This window comes from Pristis pectinata, chromosome 3, assembly GCF_009764475.1.
Source record: "Pristis pectinata isolate sPriPec2 chromosome 3, sPriPec2.1.pri, whole genome shotgun sequence".
NCBI classification, from domain to species: Eukaryota; Metazoa; Chordata; class Chondrichthyes; order Rhinopristiformes; family Pristidae; genus Pristis; species Pristis pectinata.
The window spans coordinates 31,086,954-31,097,403 of record NC_067407.1 but is presented as its reverse complement, the minus strand read 5'-3'; the positions used below and the strand labels follow the sequence as shown (position 1 = coordinate 31,097,403).

General features: G+C 38.6%; 1 protein-coding gene across 1 annotated transcript; it reads right to left on the bottom strand.

Annotated features, from left to right (window-relative positions):
• Positions 1-226: 226 nt before the first annotated feature.
• Positions 227-10,165, bottom strand: txndc12 (thioredoxin domain containing 12 (endoplasmic reticulum)). The gene is made up of 7 exons (XM_052012003.1): positions 10,012-10,165; positions 9,499-9,559; positions 5,702-5,754; positions 5,498-5,571; positions 4,127-4,196; positions 3,544-3,627; positions 227-2,080 (listed from the first exon to the last, which is right to left on the bottom strand). The coding sequence occupies exons 1-7, from the start codon at positions 10,097-10,099 to the stop codon at positions 2,004-2,006; spliced, it is 507 nt and encodes a 168-aa protein (XP_051867963.1). The 5' UTR covers positions 10,100-10,165; the 3' UTR covers positions 227-2,003.
• Positions 10,166-10,450: the final 285 nt, after the last annotated feature.

Sequence of the window (10,450 nt, the reverse complement as noted above, 5' to 3'; positions counted from 1 at the left end):
AGCTATCCAATCATGGGGGTTTTCATTAGTAATTTGTTCAATTTTTGTCTACAAAGTTGCTGCCTGCCAAAAGGAAGTGTAAACCTCAAACCTGCAGAATAAACCAGCTGCTGTGATGCTGCTGAACTTCCTAGATATTCTAAGAAATCAATAACTAATCCAAATGACAAGAGTAAGGTTATTTGGAAACAACTCATTTTAAAACTGTAGGATGAAGTTCCATATATATGTTGTACAATTTCTTTCAGCTTTATATTTTTCATTCCAAAAAGTGTATCAAAAATACAGAAGTGAGAAAATACAAGTACAATTACACTGCACCCCCACCATTATATCTTCAAGGAATCCCTTCATACATTTCAACAGAAAGAAAAGCCTAGGTTTTACAAGTTTATCTGATTTGTTTTTGAGACAGGACAGGACATTAAGTTGTTCAAAAGTACAGAAATTACATTGGCTCTTTGATTAGACCAACTTCATTCTTATAAATTTTCATGGTAGATCATTTCCAATCAGTCACATACACCCAGGTTACATATTCTGCTGTTAAGAAATGAGATTATGCAGGAGAAAAATGTGGAAAAATATTCTTATATGGCCCCATATGGACTCCATTAAGCTAAAATGATAAAAGATTAGAAATATTCTTTATAAACATCATGACACTTAGAAACAGTTCTAGGAAAACTTTGCCACCTCAAGCTATGCAAAAATGCAAAACAAGTAGCCTGAATTTGATCCCAAATATTTACGATTAGCATCCAGATCAGTAGAACTATATTAAAGCTAATTACTTTCATAGAGCTTTCCAGCCATTTAGGATTGCCACTTCATTAAGACTTTCAAAATCATTTGAATTCAGAACTACTAATACTTCGAGGTTTCCAAGTTGTCATTGTAATTCTACATGATCCTCATGACAGATATTTATGCTGCAAAATAGTAGGATCCAATACATCAGTATCTTAGCAAACATTCTGGTCCATTATTACAAATATATCCCAAGATCTCATTTGCATTCAGGCTAAAGTTTCCCCTTCCCCCAGTGCTGCATACATCATGAATCCACCAGAGAGCAATATGCATATTCCATCTTTTCCCCTCTGTTTACTCAACATTAGGTTTCCTCTCTGGAGGGGTGCCAAACCAAAAGGTTTCCTCATGATTCCAAATACCAGAAGCTCCAATGTGTGCAGCCAAATTCCAGGGCTAACACCCTAGTTCAGCAAATAACTAGACTATCTATAGAACAAAAAGAGGATGGAATTTCAAGGCAAAGTCATTAAGTATTTTTAAAGTTATGACACCCTGGCTCAAGTCAGAGGTCTTCCACGATACAAGACGATGAAAATCATGCCTTTTTTTTGAAACCTGAATCTTTATGTTTCTAAATACATAGTTCAGAATTAACTTCCATGTATCAACTGACATATAGCTCAAATTATCACCGGCTGAGTTTGAGCCAATTCAATCTGAGGAAATACTTTATATTTAAGTAACTTAAGAAAAGACTATTAAAATTCAACAAGTTAATAAAAGAACTACATTGGTAATATTTACCAAGGCTTTAGCTGTAACCTGGGAGAAACGCAATTTGGATCCATGGAAAATGCAGCATGTCATGACAAATATTCTAACAGCAGAGATTTTGCACTAAGCAATGAGTTTTAGGCACCAATTTTTCAAAACACTTAAAAAAAATTGTCTGCAAACATTATTTAGAATTTCACTAGATTACAACCAGGATACATGCATTAAAGTACTATCATTAACAGAAATGCAATCAGCCATTCCATAATAGTACTTCTTAGAAATAGATATAATCTTCCAAAGATGTGAAAATTCAAGAATGCCCTTCTAGATTTACTCTGATTCTGAAGATCAGTAATAAAAACAAAAAAAAACCTTCAAATAATATCACAATGTTAAATCAGTAAACTATTTTGGATAAATCTAACATTCTCTCTTGTCCGACAGTGTACAGATGCCAGCGGCTGATCAGCTCAAAATTCATCTGTGTATCGGTGTGCAGCTACGTCACCAGTCAGCTTTTCTTGGGCTTCCTTCATGGCAAACACCACTAAATGCAGACAGGCATAGATTTTTAAAGATGTTGATGAAAGACCAAATAGAAAAACTTTTAACCAAGTTAAATAATAAAATCCTGGAACATTTTACTTATATCACTAACCAAATGAGAAAACAGCGAGGTACATTCTGTGAAAATTCTCCTTCAAATGTTCTGGTTAGATGGACTTTGAAAGGTCTGAGTTCAAAGAGAAGTGAAGGATATACATTTTGATCAGAATTACTTTTTTAAAGATTTGATTCCCTAAGTCTTTCAAATTCTGATTGGACTGGATAATACTGGCTCTTGAAGTTACAATCTGAACCAATGAAACAACATTTAAGTCTCACTCCATGTTTGCCCTGTCAAAGATGGACTTGATGACTGATCCAGAAGTAGTCTGTCAGTGCACTCCATTTTTGGTTTCCCCATCAGTACAACAGTGGCATTCCTTGCTGGAATCCTCCAGCATTTCTTGGTGAGCCAGCTTACTAAACTTGTGCGATGTCAGACCTGGCATAGCTAATTAAGCCATGAGAAACTTCTTGTTTTAACCACACTGCGACATCTCATCGTATGTAAGCTAAGTTAGAGATGTCAACTGATTCAGAAGTCAATTCACCATAGTAGTTGACAGCATGAGTCCATCAATGACACACGTCAGTCAGCTCTCCTTTTGATCTGGAGGTGACACCTGCATTGTGGGATGCGAACGGCAAACTAATTTTCCCTCCAATCCATTGGAAAAGCATTCAGCAACTCCTTTTTAGTCACACGATTCAATCTGGAACTCAGAACATAATACATACCAGTGCTGAATTTTGTTTAGACAGTTCCAATTGAAGAAAACATATCCAGTTTTTGTTTATTTTGATTGAATTGTACCTCCTTCAAACCAATCACAAAACAGCTCTGAAAAATGCAGGAATCCCTTGCTGGCCAATGGCATTGCAGCCAGAGTAGTTGTTTTCCCTGGACCACATTTACCAAAAAGGGAAACCCTCAATCACTGATTTTACAAAGACTTGATTAATCACATCAAGATTTCATTCCAGAAAATCACTGCATCAAATGGCTGCATGTGTACAGGTGTTGGCTAATCGACTGATTGATAAAATGATTGATTGATTTTATTTTAAAAACACACCATACGCAAAATTATATTTGAATTCAGGGAAAGAATGTTCAAAATGGCTCAGGCCCCTCAAATCCCAGATTAAAAGATGAGAATAAACAACAAGATAAAATTAATATTCATTTGTCTGATCTGAGCGAGATAAAGCATTTAAATCAAGTCTTCACTTATAATCACTCCTATCCTCCAACAGATGGTTACCTAAAGCAAGAAGCCAGGTGTACTTTCCAATCTTGAAAGCCAGTCTAATAAACTGAACTACAAAAGAACCAAGATTTGAGGGGCACAGAAAGCATAAATATTTTATAAAGAAACAAATGAATATTGGCTGCACACTCACCTTGGTCAGCAGAACTGTAGAAATATTTGTATTTTGGATTTCCATTTTGATTAACGATCTCAGGATGAACTGTACCTCGAGCATCTGCAATGTAACCAACAACAAAATGGAATAAATGGAGGAGCAATTCATGATTAGTTGATATCAATAGGCCAAACATCAAATAATTTCTTCATTGAATTTGATTACTTCAGCAACTCACTCCAATGACTATCTGCCAAACAAATCCTTCCATAAACAGGTGCTTGGAGAAAGAAATCTATTGGATTTCAGAAAGGAGCACTTCATAGATTAGCAAATAACCAATACTATATATTGAAGACATCCTACTTTAAGAGGCAGATATCATCCAGCAGAATTGCCCACTCCTTAAATAATTAAGAACAACTCATTTCAGTCGGAAAACAAAAAAGTTGGTGGGACAAAGCTGTGGCATTCATTTGCAAACTGTAGGCCTCAACTGTATAGCTTTATTTAATAAAGTGGAGAACCAGTTTTACAATGTGCAGAATGAGTCAATTTGGTAATCTCACAGGTGCCACCAACTCAGCCATGCTGGCCATAGAGGTAACTTTGTTCTTACCCAAGAATAAAATCCTAGGTATGTAGCCTCCATCTGGGCTAAATGCCGAATCCTTTGGTTCCTCATCATCCTACAAAGGCAACAGAAGAAATACTCAAATAAAATTAAACAAACCACATCATCTTATCCTTCTGTGAAATTTGTTGAGACAACATCAGGGTAGACAATCTTTTTCCCAGGGTAGAAAGGTCAAATACTAGAGACATGCATTTAAGGTGTAAGGGGGGAAAGTTTAAAGATGATGTGCCGGGCAAGTATTTTTATTTTACACAGATAAGAGCTTTATTAGTCACATGTACATCGAAACACACAGTGAAATACATCTTTTGCGTAGTGATTTTGGGGGGCAGCCCGCAAGTGTTGCCACGCTTCGGGCGCCAACATAGCATGTCCATAACTTCCTAACCTGTACGTCTTTGGAATGTGGGAGGAGACCGGAGCACCTGGAGGAAACCTACACAGACACGGGGAGAACGTACAAACTCCTTACAGACAGTAGCTGGATTTGAACCCGGGTCTCTGGTGCTGTAAAGCATTATGCTAACCACTATGCTACCACAGTGGTGGAAGCAGATATGATAGTGGTGTTTAAGAGACTTTTAGATAGACACATGAATATGCAAGAAGTGGAGGGATCTAGATCATGTACAGGAAGAGATTTAGTTTAATTTGGCATCATGTTCATCCAGAGATTGTGGGCTGAAGGTCCTGTTCTGCACTGTTCCATGTTCTAACATAAAAAACAATGCATCCAGTTTTAAAATCCAATCACATGGTGCATGACACACAGGCTGTAAGAAACATTCAAGAGGACCACAGGAATGATTCTGCTCAAAAACAACTTTTGTTACTCAGATCCACTTACGTAGTCAGGGACATTGACTTCAGAGATGAGCTATTTAGAGTTATTTTTAAGGGATATTATTGTAAAGGCTCCAAATGACTCATTAAAGAGGAAATAGGGTGATGCATATAAAATAGGCAAAGGCTCAGTTAGACTTCTTTTCTCCCCAGAGAATAGTTGACCCATGAAAAATAAGAGTATGTATTCACTGCACACCTTCAGAACAGAACTGCAGCATTTTCTGGCTAGATGGATCAGGGGGAAATCACGTCTTACATGTCAAATAACAGGAAATATAACTAGGGTCTATTGAACTTGGTTTGAATGCCTAAGATGATTCAAGGACAATTAACCTGATTTTTTTCTCCCCCTTCTTAGATTTAAAATTCAAATTTTTTTTTGTCTCTCCCAGGACAGCTCATGCTGTTGTTTGGTAGAGGACATCTAAACCTGTTGTTTCAGCATCAGAAGTACGTGGGATAGGCTTGATAATCCTATCCAATAGGCTAAAACATGGATCCTCCTACCTCTACGTTCACCATAACAAAGTTATGTGCCAGTTCCGAGATCTCCTGGGAAGCAGCAAACTTCGGTTTCAGTGCTGGTAGTAGTAGTAAAATTCACAAAAAGAAATTTTCTAATTAGCCTATTTCCATGACAATCTAGTTAGAAAATAGTTAAGATCAATAAATTATTAAAAATTTTAGAACAATGCAAAATTATGAATCTACCTTTACAAGCACCACACCAGCTTTTATGTATAATCAACATCAGCGGCAGACCACTAAAAATGGAACAAAAAAATCTTTAATGTCTTATATTAGTAAATAATATGCAGGTTACTCACCTTAATGGTCACTGAGCTTTCATTCTAAATCATTAGGTTAGACATTTTAAATCATGCTACCCAATACTAAACTAATATTATTGCGTAAACAGATAATATGTACAGATGTCACAATGACTACTTCCCATCTGCTCTTCCCCCATTTCCCTATCCCTACCCCAAATAGAGTTTCATGGAATTATCAGCTACTACTCTTCATGCTAATCTGGCCAGTGAAAGCTTGCAAGCTATCCCATCTATACCCAGGAACTTCAGGCATTGACATACCAAGCTTGCCAATTCAGGGAGACCAAAGTCAATTGTATCACTTCTATTACAAACCCTGCTGAAATCAACTAACTCAATACTGACCAAAAATAAAATCAAACTAAAACATTTTTGTTTGTATAATTCAACTGCACCCTAAGCTTTACCAGACAAGACACACGAAGACCCCATAATCAATAGTCCAATCAACACAATGCTAAAATGCCAATTCAAGGCAACTGATTATAGAAAGTAAATTATAACATGAAACAAACCAAATAATAATAATGCGTACCACATTCTGTTTGTGTCATGTCTTTCACGGTCTTACAGCTAATTATATTTAAGACTTCTTATTTTTTTATTAATCAATATAGGCCATTCAGCCCACCCTGTCTTTGCCTGCTGTCAGAGCATTCCCATTTGCCCCCTTATTTCCCTGTAACATATTCTCTTTCAGATGCCCATCAATTCCACCCTGATTCTCCTAACACCCACCAGTGATAATTTACAGCAGCCAATTAACCTACCAACAAGAACGTCTTTATGATGTGGGAAGAAACTGGAACACCAGGGGAAGAAAAGAGATCACAGGAAGAATGTACAAACACCACACAGGCAGCCCTGGAAGTCAGGATCGAACTGAGGTCACTGGAACTGTGTGGTAGCAGCACTGCCTGCTGTGCCACCCATGCTCATCAATCACTCTCCGCTGTGACCAGAAAGATCCATATAAGGCCACACATACCGCCGAAACAGGTCTAAGGCGGACGCCATCTCCCTGGCCCTACACTCAGCTCTAGAGCATCTGGACAGTAAAGACACCGACATTAGGCTATTGTTTATTGACTACAGCTCCGCCCTCAATACTATGATTCCAAGCAAACATCACCAAACTCTGAGACCTGGGACTCAACACCTTCTTTTGCACTGATTCCTTGATCAACAGACTGCAATCAGTAAAGATAGGCAGCAACATCTCCGCCACAATTATTCTCAACACTGGTGCCCCTCAAGGCTGCGCCCTCAGACCCCTACTCTACTCCCTATGCACTCACTACTGCGTGGCCAGACTCTGCTCTAACTCCATCTACAAGTTTGCAGATGATACCACCGTAATGGACCGTATCTCAAATAAGGATGAGTCAGAATACAGGAAGGAGATAGAGACCTTAGTGACATGGTGTTATGTCAACAACCTTTCCCTCAATGTCAGCAAAACAAAAGAGCTGGACATTTACTTCAGGAAGGGTGGTGGTGCACATGCACCTGTCTGCATCGACAGTGCAGAGTTCAAGAGGGTTGAGAACAATTTCCTAGGAGTGAACATCATGAATAGCCTGTGCTGGCCCAACCACGTAGACGCCACATCCAAGAAAGCTCATCAGCACCTCTACTTCCTCAGGTATGTCCCCATCAACCTTCACCAATTTTTAATCGTTACACCATAGAAATCACCCTATCCTGATGCATCACAGTTTGGTATGGCAACTGCTCTGCCCGTGACCACAAGAAACTGCAGAGAGCTGTGGACACAGCTCAACACATCACAGAAACTAGTCTCTCCTCCAAGGACTAGTCTATACTTCATGCTGCCTCAGAAAAGCATCCAGCATAATCAAAGACCTCACCCACCCCAGACATTCTCTCTTCTCCCCTCTCCCATCGGGCAGAAGATACAAAAGCCTGAAACCACATACCACCAGGCTCAAGGACAGCTTCTATCTCACTGTCAAGGTTATTGAACTGTCCCTTAGTACAATAGGATGGACTCTTGACCTCACAATTTACCTTGTTATGACCTTGCTCCTTATTGTTGACCTGCACTACACTTTCTCTGTAGCTGTTACACTTTATTCTGCATTCTGTTATTGTCTTACCTTGTACTACCTCAATGCACTGTGTAATGAATTGATCTATATGAATGGTGTGCAAGACAAAATTTTTCATTGTACCTCGGTACATGTGACAATAATAAATCTATTCCAAATTTACAGATGTGAAAGGCCATAAAGTACAATACAACAACACCGGAACAGTTTCTGACTCTGAATGCTAAAATGGATTCATATGTCATTTTGACAACTTGTGAGCTGGGCTACTCTGAGCCAAAGATTCAAACCATTAACTCACCCATGAAGCCTACAGATATCCTCCCTCTAACCCCCAAGAGGCTGCTATTGGCTTGCCACGGAAATATGAAACAGAAAATCTCCCTGGGATTCTGCTGTTCATACGTACACATTTTGCATAAAGAGCTTGGATTCAGTTGTGTGTTTTTCCAATCTTAGCACAAATATGAAAATGACTCCTTGGGATATGCAAATATGTGGGAACATAAATTGCAACCTAGCAAAGAATCAAAAATGATAAAGAATAATCAATGAAGGAAAGAAAACACAGAACTTCATATCCACAATTCTCAGAAAACTTTCCAATTAGGAATTTGGGATTATACCGAAAGGATATGATGGGAACTACTTGCATTTACAACCACACTCATAAATATAGTTGCCAAATGCATATCAAGATTCAGTATCAATCAGGAAATATTTCACACAATAGTTCTTCGACTGTGTAATGCCCAGACTCAACTTGGAATTTCAATCTCATTAGTCAGATATTAAAATACATTTGCTTCATCAATGTTGTACACACAATGGGAACAGTGTTGTCCACTGGAACCACGTAGACATACAGTAATATGCAGCTTCCATCCACCTTGCAACAGAGCAGCCCATTTTAGACAATGACTTCTGGATTTTCATATGCCATTCCATGTTATTTCCTTAAAGTTGTTGTCCAATTTGTACGTAAATACAAGTCTGTGCTGTTTGTCTCACTGTTATTTTTAAAGTTTAGCCCACTGCAAAAACCAGTGAATGAAGGTTTCCTTTTGTAAATTAACTGCTGACACCTTGTGGTGAGGTAACTGCAAAATGCAAGCATCTGTAACCCGCATAGCCGAGGTAAAAATTACTTTCACAAGTGTACAAAAAAGATGATTGCTATTTTACCATATTCTTATTTGAACTAAGCCATCTTATTAAAATAACATAACTGCTTGTTCTAAGTCAAACATACTTACAAGATGTATAAATGCTGAAAATGAATGGACGAATGAACATATCCAACTTTGGAATCATTTTTGCAAACACATTGTGTCAAGCACATTGAACTCATGAACACTACTTTGTTATTCCTTTTTCATACTATTTATTTTGTAATTTTATGCCTTTGCACTGTACTGTTGCCACAAAACAACACATTTCACAACATAAAGAACAGTGATAATGAACCTGATTCTGATTCAAAAGATTCAACTGCTACCAGCTATCAAGTTTTAGCATGAACACAGTACATTCAAATTTGTGTAATTAATGTCAAACTCCACGTCCGAACACAAACAGGAAGCTTCCATTTAGTTTTGCATACCTGGCTTCAGCTTCTTTTTTACCATCATCTAGTGTTCTCCAGTGAATATGATCTCCAAATCCTGAAAAATAGTTATTGCTGTGAATTCCCAGTTTCAGTAAGTTGAGCCACACGAAGTCAAATGTTCATATCTAAACAATATGTACAGCCGACTCTTAATCATTCCTAGTGGACCATTTTAAATTAGCTGATACTTATCGGTACGGACATTTAAGGATGGGTCTACCCTGGGTGATTCTGCAGGGAGTGGAATACTGGAAGACAAAATGGAGATTAAATCAACTCTTTCCTTTCACGGATACGCTGGAACTAATAGTTGTTCCCCCTTCTATTACTGATGGATTGCTGGGTTGAAAACAAAAGTCACATTCTAACTACATTTGCCATCTGAACGTCCCATCCGATACAAGAATTTACATAAATATAGGAAACGTGTCATCCTTAGCCGCACAATTGGTATTAATCGGCTTTGCAAAAGAACAAGGCCATCAATGAAAGAAAGAACTGACCAACCTCTCCCCAGGCTTTCCCCCTCAGATGTTTGGGAGCAGATCAGGCAGCTCCAAAGGACGGTGAGGTGCACGACCACCCGCAACTTCATGACTCGCCTCGACCTTCTGAGGGAACTGAATGAAGCCGGAGACCGACCGGAAGTGACGCATCCAGCGACCTGGAACGTCCGGCTGGAATTTGGAACGTGTCCCAGATCCCAAATGTGGACACAGGACACCTCCCAAAATCATGAACCAAAAGCACGCTGAACACTCCGGAGGGAAGCACACCCTTCCCGATGACCAAAACCTCAATTCCAAGTGTTACACTAGATTGCTCCCTCCTCTATAAACATCATATTCTGAATATCAGCAGTAATTTCAGGTAGCTGCTGTGCAAGTGTCTTTGCAACACTACATGGGATATTGACTCTAAAGTGATCAGAACAACCAGCCTTGCC

Bases quoted from the DNA above. Each gene is read 5' to 3' on its own strand.
- txndc12 (XM_052012003.1), bottom strand. From the start codon at position 10,099: ATGAAGTTGCGGGTGGTCGTGCACCTCACCGTCCTTTGGAGCTGCCTG. The intron at 5,572-5,701 runs GTAGATTCATAA...TACTACTACCAG, and splicing joins CTGGTGTGGTGCTTGTAAAG to CACTGAAACCGAAGTTTGCT. The intron at 2,081-3,543 runs GTGAGTGTGCAG...GTCTGCATTTAG, and splicing joins CTACAGTTCTGCTGACCAAG to TGGTGTTTGCCATGAAGGAA.